General features: G+C 41.7%; 1 protein-coding gene across 34 annotated transcripts in view; it reads left to right on the top strand.

The window, feature by feature from the left end:
- ttn.2 (titin, tandem duplicate 2) overlaps positions 1-22,175 on the top strand; it is a 227,432-nt gene that overhangs the window by 71,115 nt on the left and 134,142 nt on the right. For 10 of the 34 annotated variants that reach the window (XM_042214006.1, XM_042214024.1, XM_042214023.1 and 7 more), the window contains 29 exons: positions 96-386; positions 748-1,035; positions 1,184-1,294; positions 1,384-1,669; positions 1,789-1,972; positions 2,051-2,134; positions 4,000-4,267; positions 4,509-4,769; positions 5,135-5,344; positions 5,458-5,535; positions 5,639-5,665; positions 9,279-9,335; positions 9,506-9,544; positions 10,814-10,888; positions 11,059-11,106; positions 11,272-11,349; positions 11,443-11,514; positions 11,748-11,999; positions 12,156-12,428; positions 12,708-12,833; positions 13,078-13,176; positions 13,521-13,997; positions 14,560-14,637; positions 14,825-16,051; positions 16,302-16,388; positions 18,204-18,275; positions 18,515-18,622; positions 18,706-18,801; positions 19,223-19,267. In XM_042214006.1, the coding sequence (XP_042069940.1) occupies positions 96-386; positions 748-1,035; positions 1,184-1,294; positions 1,384-1,669; positions 1,789-1,972; positions 2,051-2,134; positions 4,000-4,267; positions 4,509-4,769; positions 5,135-5,344; positions 5,458-5,535; positions 5,639-5,665; positions 9,279-9,335; positions 9,506-9,544; positions 10,814-10,888; positions 11,059-11,106; positions 11,272-11,349; positions 11,443-11,514; positions 11,748-11,999; positions 12,156-12,428; positions 12,708-12,833; positions 13,078-13,176; positions 13,521-13,997; positions 14,560-14,637; positions 14,825-16,051; positions 16,302-16,388; positions 18,204-18,275; positions 18,515-18,622; positions 18,706-18,801; positions 19,223-19,267 (5,397 nt within the window). The remainder of the gene's footprint in view (positions 1-95; positions 387-747; positions 1,036-1,183; positions 1,295-1,383; positions 1,670-1,788; positions 1,973-2,050; positions 2,135-3,999; positions 4,268-4,508; positions 4,770-5,134; positions 5,345-5,457; positions 5,536-5,638; positions 5,666-9,278; positions 9,336-9,505; positions 9,545-10,813; positions 10,889-11,058; positions 11,107-11,271; positions 11,350-11,442; positions 11,515-11,747; positions 12,000-12,155; positions 12,429-12,707; positions 12,834-13,077; positions 13,177-13,520; positions 13,998-14,559; positions 14,638-14,824; positions 16,052-16,301; positions 16,389-18,203; positions 18,276-18,514; positions 18,623-18,705; positions 18,802-19,222; positions 19,268-22,175) is intronic. The other 24 variants (XM_042214027.1, XM_042214033.1, XM_042214028.1 and 21 more) reach the window with 21 other exon arrangements.

The raw sequence follows: 22,175 nt of genomic DNA on the forward strand, positions 1-22,175 counted from the left end.
CTCTTCTAAAGCATTCACGTCTCTCGAAGGACATTGTTTTGTCTTTGAAAGCTGCTCCCCTTCTCATCATTCTTACTTTCTTGTCTTGATTTCAGAGCGCAAAAATCCTCCAGTGTTCACCAAAAAGCCCTCAGAGCACATCGAGGACATGGAGGGCAAACTGGTGAAGATTGAGGGCCGAGTCTCCGGGTCGCAGCCCATTTCAGTCAGCTGGTTCAAAGATGATATGGAGATACAGAGTTCTGACAAGTATGACATCAGCTTTAAGAGTAATGTGGCAGTGCTGTGCATTAAAAACAGCCAAGTGATTGACAGCGGAAGGTACTCGTGCCAGGCCTCTAATGAAGCTGGGAAAGCCTCCTGTGATGTCACTGTTGGCATCTCAGGTATGTTTGATTTAAAGTCGAAGCGTAATTGATGCTCACAGAATGACAGCTAGCAGGAATGATTAAAAAATGACTTATTTAGTGGTTTGGTATGTTTATCGAAGTCTCTGGTTTTCTTTATTCCATTGTTATAATCTTTGATGATTTGGACTGTTGGTTAAACATCTTGCTTAAATTGTTAACTAATGAAGGCTTCAAGTCAGACTTTTTCTCCTCATGTATATTTGCTTTTTAACCCTGTTATTCGAATTTACTTTGAAGTCTTTGTTTAAAGGTCTTCAGATGTGCTTACATAGTTCATGAATCTGAGCACTGACAGCAGTACAGTCAGCTAAATCAGACTGGCTTATCTCTCTTTCAGAGGCCAAGAAGCCCCCAGTGTTTGACGTACCTCTCAAACCAGCAACTGTGGATGACGGCGAAAAGCTAATTCTCAGGTGCCATGTCTGTGGATCTTCCCCTCTGAAGATCCAGTGGATGAAGGACAGGAAGGAGTTGACACCATCCAGCAGCACTAGAATCAGCTTTTCTGATGGCACAGCATGTCTGGAGATCAGCACAGTCTCTAAACTCAATGCTGGTGACTACCTCTGCAAGGCTACCAATGAGGCTGGCAGCGAATTCTGCAAAGCCAAAGTCACTGTCAAAGGTAAAAAAAAAAAAAAAAAGGTTAAATCCCCTCAGATCTGTACTCTAAGATTTTATTTATTTGTAATTGTTTTTATTTCTCAAAAGTTGAAAAATTCAGATTTTTGTTGCTTTTGAGAATCTTTCATTTGTAGTTTGTCATCTTGCAGAGAAACCTGGAGCAGCTCTGTCTCCTGCTGAAGCTCCAGCAGCTTCTCCATCCAAAAAAATGGACAATCTGTTCTTCATTGAAGAGCCTAAAACTGCACACGTTACCGAGAGTGAGGGTCTCAACATTTGCACAATGCACAATCCAAATATGTAAAAACGTAGGCATTTCTGATCTAACTCCTCTACCTGTTGCTCACAGAGGGAACCGCCACCTTCATCGCAAAGGTGGGTGGTGACCCCATTCCCAGTGTGAAGTGGATGAAAGGGAAGTGGAGGCAAGTGACCCACGGTGGCCGGATCTCCATTGAACAGAAGGGCCAAGAGGCCAAACTGGAGATCAAAGAAGTGACAAAATCGGACTCTGGTCAGTACAGGTGTGTCGCCTCCAACAAACATGGCGAGATCGAGTGCAGCACTGACATGCACGTAGAGGAAAAGAAGGACGTAGTGATGCTTGAGGGAGACCTCCGCGCTAAACTGAAGAAGTGAGTTTAGAATCTGACAACACAGAATCGTTCAGACTGAAATGTCGTTTAAATGTCGTTTAATTTTTCATTGTCATTTTGTTTATCTTTAAAAATGTATGACATCTCCTTGTTCTCAGAACTCCATCAAAGCAAAAGAGCCCACAGGAGGAAAAAGACATTGACATAGTTGAGCTGTTGAGAAACGTGGACCCGAAAGAGTATGAGAAATACGCCCGGATGTACGGTATCACTGACTACCGAGGCCTACTGCATGCAATTGAGCAGCTCAAAAAAGAGAGAGCTGAAGAAAGTGGAAGACAAGTAAGGGTCTCCACAATCACTTGGTCCGATGATTTTGAATCTGTGGATGTCTAATGCACTTGTTTGTGTTGCTGACAGGAGGTAGACCGTGGAGACAGAGAGTCTGATGAGGACATGGCCAGGCTGGTGGCTGACCTGCAGAAGAGGATGGAACGGACTGAGGTCAGGACATGTGCAAAGTCTGTTTTGAAAACCAAAGCTTTACTGTTAATGCAACTTGAAATTCATCGTTTCATAATGTTTGTAAAGAATTTAGAAATGGATTTCAGAGAGGAAGATGCAGTAAGGTAAATATAACTTTTGTTTGTGCAGGTCATCAGTATAAAAATAAAAATAAAGGAGATTTATTAGCTTAAAGGTAAAAATTCACCAATAACATCAATTTACAAAATCTTTCTGAAGCTGAATCTTACGGTGGCCCTGAGAGGCCAAATGGACTGAAAGCATCTGCAAAAGCACACACAAAACACAACGGAAACAGACAAAAAGATAATAAAGAAAATACAGAAAACAATCAGAAAGAAAACGGAAATGTTTCCGTCAAGTTATCGTGTCCCCTGAAACACTTCTGTTTTCCTTTCTGATTTTTTTTGTAGTTTTTCTCATGTGTTTTTCATCCCCGTTGTCTTTTTTCTGTTTCCATTGTGTATTGTGTGCTTTTGCAGCGTTTTCCTATTTGCTGGTGTTTTCTTAAATCCGTTTGCCCTCCTAGGGCCACCGTAATACTCTTATGCCCACAGTAGAATCCAAAGTTTTACATTTTGTTTTAGTTGAATCACAGTACAATTAATATTTAACTTTATTGAGTAAAGCTTTTACTTGCAACTGTCGGAAAGAGTTGCTTATTTAATTGTGAACTGGGTGTCTACAACTCTCTAAAGTGTTTTCCAGCAGCAATTAGAAATCTCTCACTGATTTTTTGTTAGTCAGCTAACTTCTTTTTACTCCCCTGAGCCTTTTAGTAGATACACCTATGGTATCGATTTCAAAATCCTACGTTGCCTTGTTCTCAAATGATCACATGTACAAGATTTTCAGAAAACTTGACTTCTGACCTTTGACCTTGAGGTCAAGGTCACTGAGATTTGAACTCATCTGAGATTTTTAGCATATTCACCTTTGTATCAATTTCAAAATCCTAGGTGACTTCCATCTCAAGTTATTACAGCCACACAATTTTCAGAAAACCTGACCTCAGACCTTCAGGTCAACCAAGACAGCCCTACAACTTCCAGAGCCTTCAAGAACTCATGGTGAACCTCACACACCCTAGAGGACCTGCCACCAAGGATTTCTAGGAGTAACCAAGTGGTGGAAGGTTTCCACTTTGATGGTCTCAGAATCTCGTCTCCGCTTTTCGCACATAAGCTGCTCCAGCTCACATTGCAGCAGTTCACAGCTGAGTGTGAAACGGTGGGAATAAGAATCAGTGCTTCAAAGTCTGAGGCTGGAAAAGGGCGGAGTGCCCACTCCGGGTCAGGGGCGAGTAGGAGATCGACAGATTAGTGCTACGGCTGCAGTGATGTGGACGCTGTACCAGTCCGTTGTGGTAAAGAGAGAGCTAAGTGTAAAAGCAAAACTCTTAATTTACCGGCCAATGTACATCCTTACCCGTACCAACGGTCATGAGCTCTGGGTAGTGGCTGAAATCATGGATACAAGCGACGGAAGGAGTTCAGCCATCCGGGTGAAGTGTTCTAGACAAGTCCCACCAGGAAGAAGCCCTGGGACAGACCCAGGACAAACTTTATTCTGAAATGGTTGCAATGGTCTTTTTTGCTGAATTAACAAAACTAATGTTGGTACAGGGTCAACATTGCAAGTGATCAGTTACGTTGTAGCCATAGACCCGGTTTATTTTCTTTGGTCCTTAACATATGTTGTGCACATAAACATTATTAGAAAAAGCTGTTGAGCCATCAGAGAATCTTTCCTTTACTGCAGTGTACAGTTAATAGAAATAATCACAAGGATGAAAAACTGTTTGTCTGGCATGTACTTCATAAAGCTCTTTGTCATTATTGCAGCCTGTCACTGTGGTGAAGGACATTTCCAATCAATCTGTCTTCATTAATGAAGAAGCAGTGTTCGAGTGTGAGATCAAGATCAACTACCTAGAAATCACGCTGTCCTGGTACAAAGGCACACAGAAACTTGATACTAGCGACAAGTACAATATCACCATCAGCGGCGACCGCCATCTGCTCAGGATCAAGAACTGCCAGTCATCTGACCAGGGCAACTACAGGGTGGTGTGCGGGCCCCACATATCCAGTGCCAAGCTCAGTGTCATGGGTCAGTACTCACAGCTTTACTGCATCTGTTAAAAAGTATCTGTTGTTTGATAAAGGGTAATTAGCATTTCACCTCGGTAGTTGTCTAGTTTAGCTTAGAGGCTTTAGCTTTTAAGTGGTTGTAAATGTTCTGTCTTCTTGGCTGATTGAGAACAAAGCCTCCTTACAGTAAAAACTCGATTATCTTAAATAAACTATTTTGTTTTGACTTCATTTTTGTTTTTATGTGTTTTGTCTTTTAGAGGTGGAGGTTGAGAAACATCTACAGGACACAATGGGTAAGGAAGGCCAGTCATGTACTATGTCTTGTCAGATGTCCATCCCTTATGTAGAGGCTCAGTGGTTCAAAAATGGAAAGCAGTTAGAAATGAAGGACAGGTACACATCTGAGGTGAAACACAAGGTTCAGAAGCTACTGATCAGAGACCTGAAGCCTGAAGACCAAGGAAGATACACCTGCAAGTACCAACAGCTGGAGTCTTCAGCAGACCTCTGGGTGGAAGGTTTGTACCTGGAATCCATCCTGCAAACTTATAGACATGTTTTACGTAGTTCCCAGTTACTAACCTCTTTTGACTTCCATTATCAAACTCTTAAAATAATGTAGGCAATTTGAAGATTGCCCTCTTTTTTCCTCTTTGATTTTGTCCTTCTCTTTCATAACTTTCTTCATGATCGTGTTCCAAAAACATGCCCCATTGTCCCATTTGTTGTATTTTTACTTGCATTTTGACAACTGTCCCATAAATGATGATCATCATTTTTAACCATCTAGATGATATTTTGATGAAAAATGACCATTTAGCTATTGTCATACACTCCCAATTGTGATGCCATTTACCCATTCCCGTCTTTATCTTTTTTTTAGCTGAACAAATTCATTTCACCAAACGCATCCACAACATCGAAGTCAATGAGCGACAGTCAGCCACCTTTGAGTGTGAAGTGTCCTTTGACAATGCCATTGTTTCATGGTACAAAGACACCTGGGAACTGAAAGAGAGCCCTAAGTACAACTTCAGAAGCGAGGGCCGAAGACATTTCATGGTCATTCAAAACGTGACTGTTCAAGACGAAGGTGTGTAGTGTGCCATCAAGCTACAAAGGCTCGTCACAAAGTCCTGTAGATTTTTTTCCTCGTTGTTTGTTGAGACCTGAGTGTAAAAGATCTTCATTACTAATTCCTTATAGGCGTGTACTCAGTAATTGTGAGGTTGGAACCCAGGGGAGAAGCTAAGAGCACAGCTGAGCTTTATTTGTCTGGCAAAGGTACAGTTCAGAGTCAGGCAACACTTTTTATGCTTCTGCTCACCTTTTATCGAAGTGTTTAACACTCTGTTTATTCTATATTTTCTTTTTCTTTTTTTTACAGAAATTGAATTAGCAATGGTCCCCATTGGTAGGTATTTTATTTTCAAGACCCTCGATGACTTTAATCATTCAGGAACATCTTTGGAAAACCTCTTTCTGCCCTCTTTATCACAGTCAGATATGGACACAGTCCACCACTCTAGTTCACCACTGCAGGTTTTTACGAATTCAGACACAATCAAAAATGATCTGACTCTTACCAGGTTCTAAAACTAGGCAAATGCAACCTCAGAGGAATAGCATCACATGACATATTACATCATGTCATAATGTATTTAAAAGATTTAAGGCAAAATTTAGGACCAATGTGTGAAAAATAAGCCCACACTGTGATTCACTAGCTTGTAGAACCACTTTTTTGAACTATTTTCTCACATTGTTCTGGGTGAATCTCCTGTTGCATGACCCAATTTTAGCCAAATGGCTTTACATTTGACAATATCTGTGTGCAATGCCTGTGTTCATTTGAGCCACCATTAATCATGGAGTCTATGTTAAACTCACATGGCTGCCAGGTGCCCAAGTCCTGTTAGCGCCAAACAATGATCACGGCTTCTGATATGATGTGTTTGGCTTTGGTTTGGTAGACCGGGTGTGGTTTGACTAGGAGGAAAAGGCTGCCCAATCTAAAGTGGTGTTCTGTTATTGGACTTCTATGATAATCACAGTGTGTCCATAACGAACACATGTTCAAGTATAAGGGTGTTCCTAGGTGGAGGTCACACCAGGACACGCTAGGTTGCAGGTTGGTAATTAATTTCATATCTGTGTCATGAGTTTAGCTGTCAACTGATCACCACCTGGTAGTGAGTTGGATGAGGTGAGAGCAAAGGATGCTGGCCATGCACGCCCAGATATATGGGGAAGGTGCATTGGGAGCATCTAGCCGAAGCCCTGGTCAATTTCCACTTCTGGCATAACTTTGAATACATTCCGAGAGAGACTGAGGGCATTGAGCCATTGGGGCAAGCATAGCAGATGGTGGACACTGGAGCTAAAGAGAGCTGTTAGAGGGACTCCTAGTGGACTTGGTTAGCCTGTGGCATCACAAATACTCCTCATAGAGGAAGCAGAGTCTGGGGATGAGGTGGATGATTTGCAATCACTAGAGGTGAGTTTACTGGGATAAGACAGCTTCTTGTAAGTGGTAAGACCCCCAGGGTGGAGATTTGCCTTGTTCCTTAAGGCTTTGGATGTTGTGGGACTACACTGATTGACACGCTTCTGCAACTTTGCATGGCACTGTGGGGTGATGCCTCTAGATTAGAAGACTAGAGCGATGGTTCCCTGAGCAAGGTTCCTTAAACGGACTCAGGCGCAGACCAGGGATTTCTTTGGCAAGAAAACAGTGCGTTTATTTACAGTGAAGGAAACACCAGGTGAATATATATACAGAGTGCCAGGGGAAAAGGGGTCCGGGGCTCCAGGGTCCACAGGGACACAGAGGATGAGTCAAAAACGCTCCTCTCTCTCTCCAGAAAGTCCAACACCTCTCTTTCGCCGCTCCTCTAGCTCACTCGTCCAAACACAGTCACAAACGGGTTCAGGGATGATGCCGATAGCCCAACGAACCAAGAATAGCAAAGGTCCGCCATCTTATCTTGGGGCGATCGTGGCTCAAGAGTTGGGAGTTCGCCTTGTAATCGGAAGGTTGCCGGTTCGAGCCCTGGCTTGGACAGTCTCGGTCATTGTGTCCTTGGGCAAGACACTTCACCCGTTGCCTACTGGTGGTGGTCAGAGGGCCCGGTGGCGCCAGTGTCCGGCAGCCTCGCCTCTGTCAGTGCGCCCCAGGGTGGCTGTGGCTACATTGTAGCTTGCCATCACCAGTGTGTGAATGTGTGTGTGAATGGGTGGGGTCCTTAGGGACTAGAAAAGCGCTATACAAATACAGGCCATTTACCATTTACCATTTAAGTACTGCTTTAATCCACTGGAATCGGCAGCAGGTGTGATGACAAGTGCAGGTGCGTGGGCCCAGGGCGGGAGCCTGCAGTGAGCACCACCCCGGCGGAGGGAAGAGGGAGAGAGAGCAAAACAAAAACAAACATGTCCCCTGACACGGAGTCAGCTGGCGAGACACGGGGACCATGACATAAGGTCTGTATTGTCAGTAATGAGTCAGACCTGTCCCCACTGGCTGTTGGACTCTGTTAGTGGTTTTTCACTGATTTTGTACATAATGTTTGTGGACAAAATTTGTAGACATAGCTAAGAGGCAAATTTTGACTTCAGTGGCCTCAGGGACTCATCTATGTTTCTCTGCATGATGAGATTCTCTTGGCTTCATCACATGGTCGTTTCCAGCCTGCACTGAGCTGTTTTACAGGAGGGTCTGAAGATGTGGGAATGAGAATTACAACCTACAGGTTTTTCCTATCTGGAAAACTGTGAGTTCCTGTCCCAAGTAGAAAGGGTCTGTCTCAGGGTCGTGTTCCTACAGTAACCGAGAGACGAGTGGCGTGGCAGCAGTTATTAGGAGTCATTACCAATTTGTTGTGGTCAACTGAGAGCTGAAGGTGTTGACTAGTAATTTACGTTACTGCCCGCACCTATTGCAGTTCTGAGTAGTGACTTAAATAACGAATGATGGTAATGAGCTTTCTTCAAAGGGTAGCTCGGCCCTTCTTTAGAGACAGGGTGAGGGACTCAAAAGAGCAGCTCTGCTCAGAGAAGCTGTGGCAACTTCTGCACACAGGAACCAGGCGAGGTGGCTCAGGCATGTGAGTAGGATACCTCCTGGTTGCTATATTAGGTCTTCTGGGCATTTACCACAGGAAGGAGACCTTGGGGAAGACCAAGGACAAATTGCCTGTCTTTAAGACGCCTCAGTCACCCACCTGAAGAGCTGGAGGTGGTGGCTAAGGAGGCTCTGGGCTTGTTTGGGCATGGATGGATCAGTGGGTGGATGTCATTGCCATTTGTCATTTGTCCTTGAGGGGAATTTGATGTCCAGTCCTGGGATTTTCCACTTGCTTTCCAATTCCACCTGAATGCATCAGATTAGCAAACTGCTAACACTTCTGCTTTTACAGTTGTAGACACACTTGTGTCGATGATCATTTAATCTATTGAATGTGAGCAGCAGCAACTTTCTGTTACTTACATGCTTTATTCCTATAAAGGAAGTAGGGGTATTTCATACTGTGTCTGCCTTTTTGCTCAGTGTTTGTTAAATATGTAATGACACAATGTATATTGTTGTTCATCTGAGGTTGTATTTGACCAAATTTAAGACCTTCTAGGACCAGATGCATTTTTCCATTACCTATAACACTATTATCTATGATTTTATAAAAGTGAAACCAATTAGCTTATTTTTGGGAAGCTGTTAAAATGTTGAACTTAAGCTCCAGGCCTAAAGGGCCGGATATGGAGTTACTAGTTTCAAGTTAGGTGGTTAGGTATGGTACCCACTAGCCTGTGTTACTACAGGACTACGCTAGCTGGTTGTACTTAATTGATGTTATGGTTGAAATGTGCCTATCTATACTTTTTATCTTGTAACTGGCAAATGCTACCAAGCAAGAGGATTTTCCAAAATGTCCTACACTTCTACTCACAGTGGTTTTTTTTTTTTCTTAATAGTTAACCAATAGTTAACCACTTAACCAAAACAGAACTTTTGGTACCATACTCTGTAGATATGCCAGATTCCTCTGTTCAGAGGCCTGAAGTGCCTACGTCAGTTGCAATTCAAGGTAAGGCATCATAAGCAGCTCACTTTGTTCCATTTATTACATCAGGGAATTTACAGAGCAGTTTCTGTTATAGAAATTTCATAGTAGTTTTGTGGCCCACATAGAATTAAGACAATGTTTACCTGAATTTAACAATGAAATGGAATAAAAATGGTTTTTGTCTTTTAAAGAATCTTATGAATTCTATCATTATGAAGAAGAGATTGAAGGTATTTACTATTTGTTTTTATGCTCCTGCGTTTTGTCTTTTTTCCTGTTAATTTGTATCTGTTATTCTTTCTTTCTTTGTGCCTAATGTTCTGAATGTGTTTTGTTGTCACTTTGTAACTTTAATCCAGTTTTCCATCTTGATGCCATACTCACTAACTTTTACTTATGTTTTGCCATTTAACATTAAAAGTGTGTGAGTCTGGTTTTAGGGATGAGATTTATTACATAAAATGCGTCGTGTTCAGTTCTGTTCCATTAGGTTTAAGCACAGTAAAACACATTTTGCACTCTTGCTTTTACAATTTTTGGATTTTGGCTAGGCTTAGTAAGAAAAGTACAATATTAGGTAAGAGTTCTATCTCCACCAGCTGAACAACAACAAGTATATATGGACCCTCTCCACACACACATTTGTATTATCTTTTTCTATGCCTGTAAATGGTGTTTGGTGTGTAATGGATCACTAAGAATAGAGCTTTTAAAAAAAGTCGTTCCAGTTTGAAGATTTTAAGAAGTTCAACTTCTGTTTTTAAATAAAATGTAGATTTTTGTCCTGCATCTCAAAGATGTGCAGCTTTATCTCTTTTTTTCTTTAACATCAGACTGTACAGGTGTTAGGGTATTGATTGGCCCGGGCTTGAGGCCTTTGACTGGCCAGCAGTTTTGTATGATGTGCTCATCATGCTCTTGTCAGCACAATGTCGAGAGCATGCACAGCAATACCTGTGTGCGTTTGAGCCACATTACTCATGTCTATCTTGACATTTGTCTTTTTTTAAAATGTATGTTTTTTCTTATCTTATATATTTGTGTTTGCATACATCTCTCTTTTTTATCCCTCATTTCACTACCAGCCTTTGTATGCTTGTTTTTTTAATAACCACTTTTGGTTCAGTAACAGCCTAATATCTGATGATCTGTTTTTGGTTACTGTCGAGCTTCTGAATCTTTTAGTTTCTTATCACAAATACATTGTTCTGCATTATCATTCTGCCTCCTATCAGAGTGCTTTGCACAGTTTAGGTTTGCACTGATCTTTTGACCTCTCTTGTCCCGTCTAAAACACACCACACACTAATGACCAAATGCTTTAGATTGTACTGACTTATGTCCAAATGCTTAAAAAGCTTATCTAGAAATTCTGAGCTTAAAAGAAAAAAAATAATTAAAAGTGTTGGATTCCATGTTTGACTTATGAAGACTTAAGAATGTTTATGTTTTATGACACTTACCTTCGATCTTGAATCTTTGTGCATGTGTTTTTCCAGCAGTTGTAAGAGTTGCCATTGAGGAGACAATGGAGACCAAACAAGTTCAAATGAGAGAGGAAATCCCAACAAAAGGTACAGCAGAGCTGAGCATATTCTGCTTTCCCTCATCCTACAACTGTGTCTTTTTGTTCTTTTATTACATTATCTACTGTAGTGGCGTTTTCAGTTTTTAAAATGGCGCCGTGTATTCTGCTGCACTTCTCTTCTTCACCTAATTGTGTTTTTTTTTTAATTTCCCAAAGTTGAGGAAAGGCCTGAAGAGAAACCAACACCAGCATCACCACAGAGAGGTACTGACAAACTGTTGATGTTGACACGTAAATTTATTAATTACATTTATAGCTTCTTTTGTTTTTACTGTTATCTCAACTATACTTTGTGTTTGTTTGATCTTTTACTTCCTAAACCTCTCTAATGTTGCTTGACCTTCACTTAATTTAACTGCACATTTGAAGAGCCTGAAGCCAGAAAGCAAGTGGAGGAAAAGATTGCTGTGGTTTCAGTCCCAGAAAAGGATGTTCCTGTTCCCAGAGGTAGGGATTCCTACAAATGTCTTTAGAACACCTTTGCTAAGGACAATCTGTTGTCTCATTTGATTATTATATGTTTGAATATTTCCTTAAAAGAAACAGAGGAAGTTAAAAGGCCGACTGCTTCCCCACCTCCACCTACTGAGAAGCCTGGAGTGCCAAAGAAAGGTACTTCATGTTGCTTAATGTTTCTTTGATGTCTTATCAACTGTGTGCCACACTATACAGTTTCCCACCATGCTGAGTCAGTCTGGCTTCATTGAAACCTTTATCTGTTTTATATGTCATGCTGTTTCTATACACGATTCTGGTGATTTTCTCATTCTCTGAAGCACTTCTTGCAAAATTATAGATTCTCCTGCTGCTTAATCCTAACAAAGAATGTTTTTACCCATTTAAAGATGAACCCAAGCCTCAGGTGTCAGCAGACTCCAAAGTAGTGCCCCCTAAAGCTAAGCCTGAAGCTGAGCCCAAGCCCAAACCCAAAGTAGAACCAGAAGCAAAGCCAGTGCCTACACCCAAAGCGGAACCAGAAGCAAAGCCAGTGCCTACACCCAAAGCAGAACCCAAGGTTAAACCTGAACAAATCCCCAAGCAGGAGCCTGAAGCTAAACCAGTACCAGTAAAGAAAATGGTGACGCCACCATCCAAAGGTATTTCCTGTTTTGTTTGGATGTTTGTGTTGAGTTTGTAGTCTACTGTGTATGCTTCTGTCTTTAGTATTAAGATCTTCAAACTGTTCATTTAGCTTCAAGAGTGGAAGCGAAGTCTTTGTCTTTGTTTATCTAAACAAATCTAAATGTTGCTAGTCCCTGAAGAAGCTGCAAAACCAGATCCATCAAAGACCAGGCGCAAGCCAGCTGAAACCAGGCTAGAACCAGACAAACCTAAACCAGAAGCTCATAAACCCGAGCCTTCTCTAACAAAACCAGAACCAAAAGAACCTGCAGTGGTTCCCAAGCCTGAACCTGTGGTGAAAAAATCAGCAGAAATAACAGCACCAAAGCCTGTGGTGCCAAAACCGGAACCCCCAGTGACCAAACCAGAACCAACTCCTGCACCAAAGGAACCTGCAAAAAAAGGTAAATGGCTGTGGAGTTTTTCTTAATGTGGTGTTTTTTCTTTAATCTTCTTAACTCCACTGTCCAACCTTAACTCATCTGAGGTGTCTTCACATTAGTGTTTTTGATGGTAGTGCGAACAAATCTCGTATTAACCTTTGAGTACCACAGATTCTTTTCAGGGATTTATCTGTGAGTACATTTTGATGTTGATATCTGCCGACTGCATATTTACCTAACTATAATAATAATTATTAATATTATAATAATAATGATAGTAAACGGAATTTTATTTTGAAGCATCAGAAGAACCAGCAAAGAAGGAGGTTTCAGCTCCAATCCAACCACCCCAACCTTCACTTGCACAACCAGAAAAGTTTGAGACAGAGGAACAAGCGCCACAGAAGAAACCTGTGGCAGTTAAAGGTACCTGAAGCTAATTCAGTCATCCGGAAACTTCTAACTAAAACCAAAACTCTCATACTAACCCTAAACTCTTCAGGTTCTGTGGCATATTATTTTATAATGGCTAACCTCTCTCATTTTGTTGCTGCATGTTGTGATCGTTCTTGTCTTGCACTCGATAGAGTGTTTCATTGTTCTCTAATGAAACTCTTCAACTTGAATTTGCTAAAAGACTTTTAATATATGCCAATAATACTCTTTAAAGTTCCTGTGGAGGAAAAAATAACTGAGCTTCCGAAAGCAGCCAAGAAAGCAGAGCCTGCTGTCGTTCCACCAAAGGAAGAACCAACAAGGAAAGAGAAAGGTACATTTCTATTTCACATATGAAGTTTCTTTAATACAGGGGCAGACTTCATTCACTGTCTTTTGAGTCTCTTTAAGTAAAGAAATGCTATGATGATATATACTCATACCCAGCTCAAATTATTCATTTTATATCCAAAATGTACATTTAGAGGTGCCTTTCAATGTCTTTACTCTATGAGATTTCCTTTTTAACACATAGTCATATATTATTCTCCACAGGGTGACCCTTTTGTGTCTAAATGACTTCATGAACTTATAAAGGATTTGTTTCTTGTGTGAAAGCACATTTGTGTTCTTTATTGTCATGTCTTTTGCATGTTCTTGTGTCACACCCTCTTAAAGCTTTGAAGCTCGAACCTAAACCTGTACCTGAAAAAAGCTATCAGAAGGTGTTTGATGAGGTTGCTGTGTTGGAGCCTGAACCTGTGAAGCTTCCTGAGAAAATATCTGAATCAGTACCCGAGAGACGCTTGGAGAAAGTGCTGAAACCCGAGAAAGCCATGAAGGAAATTCCAAAGCTGGAGCCAGAAAAATTACCTGAGAAAGTACCAGAAAAACCACGTGAGGAAAAAGTCCCAGAGGAGGCTCTTCCTAAGAGGAAGCCTGTAAAGGTTCCTCAGAAGGTGGTTGAGGAAGCTTTGATTACTGAGAAGCAGACATCTGTAAGCACTGAGGAAATCAAAGTTGAGCTCATTTCAAAGAAGCAAACAGAGAAGATCTCTGTAGAGAAAACAGTTCACGTAAAGGCCCCTGATGCAATACCTGATATCGTATCTAAGGCCAAGCCTAAACAAGAGGTAGAAGAAATGCTTCCTAAAGGTACAGCAGACTTCAGCTGTTTTTGTCTTTCTTTGTATCTTCATCATGCATGTTTGAGCATGAGGACTGCCAAGATTTGAACTGAAGCCAGAATCTCAACAATCACTTAAATGTTATCAAATGATGCTCTTTTATTTGAGTGTTTAATATTGAAAAACTTTTGATCACGTAAAAAGAAATCTCTTTATTGTTCTTAATTCTCACTTAAAGTTTTCAGTGAAAAGAAATGATTTTTTCTTTGTTACATTTCCGTCTTTAATGCAACAAGATAACAAAATGCTATCAGAGCTGAATTCATTTGGCCTCAGTGGTGAGGAGAATCAGTAAATGTGACATCTATCAATGTGTCATCAAATATTGGTGGTAAGAAATTCCAGCTGACTAAATGTGTGCATTGAGTTCAGACTGAACTGCTGCCACAAGGTTTTGTCAACATCTTCCATCTCTTGGCTTGTTTGTGTTATTTGACATGTGTTTGTTGACTGTCTACATTTTTCTCTTTCCAAATTGTTTTCTTCACCACACACCATCTTGGAATCAATTTTGATTCATTGCTTAAAAGAAACCGAAGCTAAGAAGATTGAGAGGATTCTGCACACAGAGATTGAACAGGATATAAAAATGTATGCTACTAAAAAAGGTACTACATGGATCTTAAACACATCTTATTCTTTAATGCTTGAAACAAGTGGATTGTCACCTAAAGCATGTGGTTCTTCATTTCTGTGTTGTCTCCTAACACTGATGATTGTCTTTGTGTTTTGTTGTCAAATCTTGGCGCCGCCACATGACGCCTCTTCTTCTACACTTCTTAAATCATCTCACAGCTGCAAGTTTTGAGAAGACTGAAGAAGAACAATGGGAAAGCAAAGGAGCTCAGGAGATACAGGAAATGTATTATGTGACAGAACAAGTACCTTTTACAGAAGCTGTCTGGGAGCGTGAACAAGTAGTAGAAGAACATGCTGAAGTCTGGTATGAAGATGTGGCTCCACTGGACAGGGCAGTGGTGGTATTGGTAGAAACAGATGTCTTAAGTACAACAGAAACACAGAGCCAACAAGATAACAGGTCTGAAGTGAGAGGTGAGCTATCTGCTACTGATACTTCAAAGAGGAAGGAAAGCAGCGTGGCTAAACAAAGAATCAGCCCGAAAAAACCCGAGGCTGTAGTTTTAGCCCAGGACTCTGAATCGAAGCTCACAATACTACAAGATAAACCTTCAAAAGAAAAAACAGAGTATTTTGTCAAGGCAGTTGAGTCACCAAGCAAAGAAATTACAGATGAAAGGAAAGACAGTGCATCAGTTAGCCACCAACAAGACAAAAAAGCTATACACGAAGCCAGCTTTGAACCTAAAAAGAGAGCGAAGAGCACTGAAACAGAAAGCAAAGAGAGACGCGCGAAAGAAAAATCCGAGGAGCCTACTTCATTCAAAGAGAAGGAAACACTGAAAGATGTCACGGTGGCGACAAAGGCAGATGAAACCAAACCTTCCTCGGTTGTGATCACCACAGAAGCAAGAAAACTGACTGAAAACCTGGAAGCTGAAACAAAGGCTTTAGCTGAAGTCACCTTTAAGGAAGCAGTCGATCGTGACGTATCAGTGACTCCACATGAAAAACACAGCAATGAAGTTTCAGAGATGACAAGAGCACTGAGGGAAGACACAGTTAAAGGTAAAGAAGCAACAATCGTTCACACTGCAGTGAAAATGGAAGAAAAGAGAAAAGAGGAAGCACTCGTCACCCCTGAACGTGAGCAAAGTGCACACAAAGTATTTGAAAAGAAAACGGAGAATAAGGTGAAATCTGAGGAAATGTTTTATGCAGAAACAGAGATTGTTGCTGTAAAACCCTCAGTAACAGATACTGACGTGACAAAAATGATCAAACAGGGGTTGGAATTTGAATCTGTTTCTGCAAAAACTGAACTCAAATACAAGATGACAAAGGAAACAAAAGAATCTTTATCCGAGGATCCTCTTCAGACAGTTCCTTCAGTGCCATTAAAGCCAGACGAGAAAAGGATTCCTTCAAAAAAGTCTTCCAGAGGTACCAAACGTACCGTTCTTATTGCATTGTTAATCTGTACCTGTGTCATTCGACTCCATGTTTGCAGTCTTTGTTCTGGTGTGTGTTCAGACTGAGTCCATCATCAACCTCAGTTTGTAAACCTCTCTTCATGTCACATGTTCATAGTTGGTCTTTTTCATTCCTCTTAAAATCTTTTTTCCTGCCCTCTGTTATTCTACTAAAATCTACTCGTACCTTCCTTTGAATAAGAACTGATTCTTTTTTAAAGAAACAGAAGACACGATTCTCACTGCTGCTCCTGATGCTTTGTCGCCTGAAACACAAGTTGCAGCTAAAACAGAAAGACTAGAGAGAGGTAAAGTCGCAGCACATTTCACATCTTTTTTCAGCTCCTGATATTCCTTTTTTTACAGCGTCTGTATTTTTTACTGTGATCTCTTTGCACCACTACACTTCACGCCATTTAAATTTCTCAATGTCAATGCGAGAAAACATCTTCTACAGAGAAGAGAAGAGGAAGCAACATCGAATAAACCACAAAGATAATGACGACACTGTAGGCAAAGATATTGTTTCTGTACGGCAAGAGGAGATTTTAAGAACTATACAAGAACCCAACAAAGTGTCAGGGTAATAAAATAAAAGTCATGGTAACATTTCTGTTACTAATGGTTTCAAGACCCAGGTCCTTAAAATTAAGTTATTCTTAAAACTAAGGAAAAGGTGAAAAATACAAGAAAATTGTCAGTTAATAAAAAGTCCATCTCCAGAAAAGATCATATGACCAAAATGTTACAGGCTGGAATTAGTGAAACATCTGCAAAATCTCAATAAACTGAAAGAACAGAAGATATTTTTTCTATGTTTTCAATGAAAAACAGAACAGAATTAGAGGAATTAAACTTGAAGAAGACCAGTTCAACAAAGAAACACACTGAGAGAAACCTCATGTTTAGGCCTTTAATGGAACACGAAGTCTAAGAATGAAGTTCAATACATCTTCAAAGAAACCAGATTCTTTGAAAGACCGAGGACAGCAAAGACATCCAGTCTAAACTGAATGTGAAAAGACAATTTTATCACCATTAATACAAAGCAGCAACAAACGGAAAGAAAGGGTTCAATGATCCCTGCAATGGATCTGCAAAACAATTAACTGCAGAGGAGCACGAGTTTTTATTAGAGCCTCTACTAAAATATATTTTCCCAGATGATACTGTAAAAGTGAGTTTTATATGAAAGGCAAATCTACAGAAGATGAACAGCAGAAATCTGGTGAAAATGATAAAGCAAAGGTAATAATAGGAGAAATTCAGTCAAAGTGAAGAAGACACTGAAAGCAAAGCAAAAGTTACGCCGGTGTTGTCTTAGCAATCACATGTAGCAGATGACAGGCCTGAAAAATATGTGAAAATGGAATCACTCAAAGAAAGAGTCATTGCAAACAAGTATGTCAGCTAAAAAAGACGTGAAGAAGATAAAAGAGCCCTGAACGAAGATCAAAATGCTAATGAAGCTAACAGAAAGAAGCGTACACATCACAGGAGATGTGACGTATAGTTGTGAGCCTTCAGTGACAGATAACACCAAGCTAACTGGTGACGCTACAGTTTATGGAAGCAGGAAGTCCCGCACGCTAGACGCATGTCTCCTCATGAACTTCAAGCCAGAAAGAAGGGAGAAGCTCGAATGATTCACTCCATTACAGACAAATGGATTTGACACTGGAAATAGAAGAGAGAAAAGAAACTCTTCCTTCAGGAAATTTCCAGAGGTATCGAGAAAAAAAGAAACACTCTTGATATGAGAGCCAGTCATTGTTTTGATTCTTAAAAGACTTTGAACTCATAACTCCTCGTCTTCATCATATTAGCCATTTCATCTGGGCACAAACTGCTCGTCATGCTGTTTGCTTTCTTATCACTACAGTTAAATCACAAAAGGTTTCTACTGAATGCTGTTTCAGTTACTTCTAGTTCTGTATTTGAAGTGAATATTTCTTTATCAATAGTTTTGGACGGTGAGGTCAAATGTCCAGCTGTCATATGGAGTTGAAACTCAGTCATCCAGCTTTCTATGCAGTGTCACGTGGTTTTAGTCTTTAAATGGTCTCATGCTTCCCACATCGGTCTTTGTGAGGCGCTAATTGTCTTGTGATTTCATTTTCAAGTTCTTGTAAAGGAGAAGGAGTTGGTGCCAGAAATCAAAGAATCACTGGTAAAGCCAGCTGCTCCACAAAAAGGTACCCAGCCACTTCTTTAAAGCTCTTTCTGTGTTTCTGTGGAGGGTTTATTAAGGCATTCAGAAAAGAATGCCACTCTTATGCAGATATAAATCTTTGACTGTGTCTTGAAACAAAATAGACAAAAACAAGGTGTTTAGAGAAAGAATGCAACGTGAACTTCTGGTTCTTTTTGTGTAGGATGATGTAGATTAGATAGAGCACTGTTGCTGAAATTCCTGTATACTTTTTACTTTAAGAGAGCAAACCACAAGCTGCTGTTAAAGATCAAGAAACTGCCAAAAAGCCTGAAGTCACTGATAATGCCAAGTTGAAAAAGACAATTACTCCACCAGAAGAAAAGCCAGGTATTCAGACAGTGATTCCAGCTTTGAGAAATATTACGTGCTTTGGTGATTATACATCAATTCTTTCTTTTTTATACTTAAAGTGGTCGCGACAAAGCCCGTTATGGCGGCTGAAGAACCAACTAAGATGATTGCAGAGGAGGAAAAACCACTAACAAAAAAGATATCACCTGGAACAGGTAGAAGACTGAGATGGAAATGTTCTCTTTGTTTAAGGTCTTTAGTCTGTTCCAGTTTCTTTTTTTAAACTTCTTGTTTGATAACAGCAATTTTATTTATACTCCACTGTGTATGTGTACTGGTGTTGCTATGAGTCTTTCTTATGTTGGAGGATAGGACCCTTAGCCAAAGTAAAGCCTCTCTGTCTGTTGTTACAGTGTTTGTGTCTGTTGGTGATTGAATTCAACATAAGCTACTGTGTCCTTGTACTCAGCCTAACTTCATTTCATTCTTTGTGTTTACTTACGGTGTTATTTCTTTTCTGTTGCTCTTCATCTAAATGATAGCACAGTGAATTCTTTGCTCTGCACGTGAGTCACATCTGTGTTTGTGTCGCCTCCACATTAAGTTACAACTTTTTGAACTATGTTTTTATATTAGATGAATCCAAGGGGCCAGTCCAAGCACCAGGAGGAGTCAAGAAAGGTAGGAGTACACTCAGTATAGAGCTACTAGCATGTATGGAGTAAATATGTCTCAAAAGGGTTACAAATGGTGTGATCCACAAGCTTACACTTAAATGTATAAATGTGTACAATTATTTGTGTGTAACAAGCATGTGCTTCAGTCCACACACGTACAAAACAATTTGAACACACATCAAAAACACAAATTCAAATACACAAGCCTGGATAAATGTAATGATCTGCATGCAGTTTATTAAGTTCAGCTTCATAAATTGGATATGTTTGTCTTTCATAAAGCTCCCACTCGTACAAAACCTTAAATAGGAGTGCACGAATCGCCTGATATGCACAGATCACACCGCATGCCTCTGTGGGCTGCCAACTTCACGTGGATCCACAAACACAAGCGCTGTCAATGTGCTGGTGTAAAACAGGGACATCCTCTATAGTCCTTTTTGTTCTTTTTTCAAATGAAGTGGTCATTGTTCTTCTAAATAAACAGAACAACTTGTCACCCCTCTGCTAGCAAACATAGATTACAGATAACACAGCGTAGCCTGTAAATATTAATAGTTTAAATAAGCTGCTGCTACATGCTGGACAATCTGCTGGGAAGACTCATTCAGTGCTCAGCTGCAGATGGGGGGACATCATGGTTGTACATCACTGTGGATCATTCTCTGGAGTGAGTATGTGCTAAATAATCTCTGTATATTTTGAATATTCATATAATCCAGGTAATGTGGAATAACACTTTCATGTTAATCCTACCATTCTCTAATAACAGTAGGTTAACATTAATGTTAGCTTAATGACTAATTCTTAACCTTTCAGGATGTAGCAGCAGCTTATTTAAGTGATATATTACCTTTTATTGTCATGATTCGGCTGTGTGGCAGGCAGGAGAGGACCCAAACGCAAACTCACAGAGACAAAAGGTAAACTCAAAAAACACAGCTTTATTGCTGGCGTGGAGTGGGACACGAAAAACAATACAAAATAAACTAAACTGGGAAAACTAAAGCACAAGGAGCCACAGGGAAAAATCACACAGCTATGATGAGCGCTTATTTAAGTGATATATTACCTTATTGTCATGATTCGGCTGTGTGGCAGGCAGGAGAGGACCCAAACGCAAACTCACAGAGACAAAAGGTAAACTCAAAAAACACAGCTTTATTGCTGGCGTGGAGTGGGACACGAAAAACAATACAAAATAAACTAAACTGGGAAAACTAAAGCACAAGGAGCCACAGGGAAAAATCACACAGCTATGATGGAGACTACGACACTGACAAAGAGAAACACAGAGCTTAAATACACAGAGGGATAACGAGGGAATGAGACACAGAAGGGGAGCACAGCTGGGAGTAATCAGGCTGGACGAGACAGAGACGCAAAACTAGAAACACTCACATGAGGCATGGACCTACAAAGTAAAACAGGAAACACACTGACTGAATTCTAAACATGCAAACTTAACAGCAACAGGGGAGACATAACATGGAACACAGGGAAGCCATATGACAAAGCCAAAGAGCAAAACCTAAGATAACCATAACTGAGATCTAGGGAAACACGAAACAGTACCACAAAGGACTCAAAACATAATCCATAATATAAAAACACGAGATCTCTCCAAAATGAAACAGGAAACATGAGAGGCAGACATGACAACATAAGACAACAGACATGAAACACACGAAGGGCAAGGGAGACTTCACAGGGGTTGAAAACACAAGGGGGAACTAATAAGCAAATGAACATAGGAGACCTGATGAGCTTAACATACTATAAACATCAAAATGAACTAAAACTCAAAACACTGGGTCCTAAGACCCAGGATCGTGACAGAGCCCCCCCTTCAAGGGCGGATTCCAGACGCCCCAAAACCCGAAAAACAAAACCAAAAACAACCCACCAAGGGCGGGCGGAGGGGGTCCAGGACGGAGGGCCAGAAACAAGGCCACAAAAACACAATGTCCATCAAAAACACAGGAGCGCAGGGAACAGTTCATAACTCAGGGGGCCGGCCCAGAGGCCGACAGCACAGGAGTTCATGGTCAAACAGTTCCGGGGGCCGACCGTGCGGACGGCAACGGCGGCGACATGGAAACAGTTCCGGGGGCCGACCGTGCGGACGGCAACGGCGTGGAAACTGTTCAGGGGGCCGACCGTGCGGACGGCAATGGCGTGGAAACAGTTCAGGGGCGACCGTGCGGACGGCTTTGGTGTAGAAACGGTTCAGGGGGCCGACCTCGACGGCGGTGACGTCCAGCTGGTGCAAAGGGCCGGCGTCTGGGTGCGCGGACAGCGAGGACGACGGGGGCAGCACGGGCACAGGAGGTCCGAGCTTGGGGAGACAGAGGCTGGACCAGCTGAAAGCAGAGGCTGGACCAGGCGTAGCAGAAGCAGAGGCGGACCAGACGAGGATGAAGACCTGACGAGGACCGGACCAGACGACGGCGAGGCGGCCGCAGGTGGAGCTGGACGGGCTCCTCGGCCCTCCAGCGGAGACAGGAGGCTGAACGGGCCCCTCGGACCCTCCAGCGGAGACAGGAGGCTGAACGGGCCCCTCGGACCCTCCAGCGGAGACAGGAGGCTGAACGGGCCCCTCGGACCCTCCAGCGGAGACAGGAGGCTGCGGCCCTGACCCCCAGACGGGCAGAGGCTGGACGGGCCCTCGGCCCTCCACGACGGGCAGAGGCTGGACGGGCCCTCGGACCCTCCAGCGACGGGCATGAGGCTGGACGGGCCCCTCGGGCCCTCCAGCTGACGGGCTGAGGCTGGCGGGCTCCTCGGCCCTCCAGCTGACGAGGCATGAGGCTGGACGGGCTCCTCGGGCCCTCCAGCTGAAGCAGTGGCAGGACCAGTAGGTGCCGAGACTACTGGCTGAACAGAAGGCTGAGCAGGTGATGGAGCAAATA

This window comes from Haplochromis burtoni, unplaced genomic scaffold (assembly GCF_018398535.1).
Source record: "Haplochromis burtoni strain Fernald_Lab_line unplaced genomic scaffold, NCSU_Asbu1 Contig_511, whole genome shotgun sequence".
Taxonomy (NCBI): Eukaryota; Metazoa; Chordata; class Actinopteri; order Cichliformes; family Cichlidae; genus Haplochromis; species Haplochromis burtoni.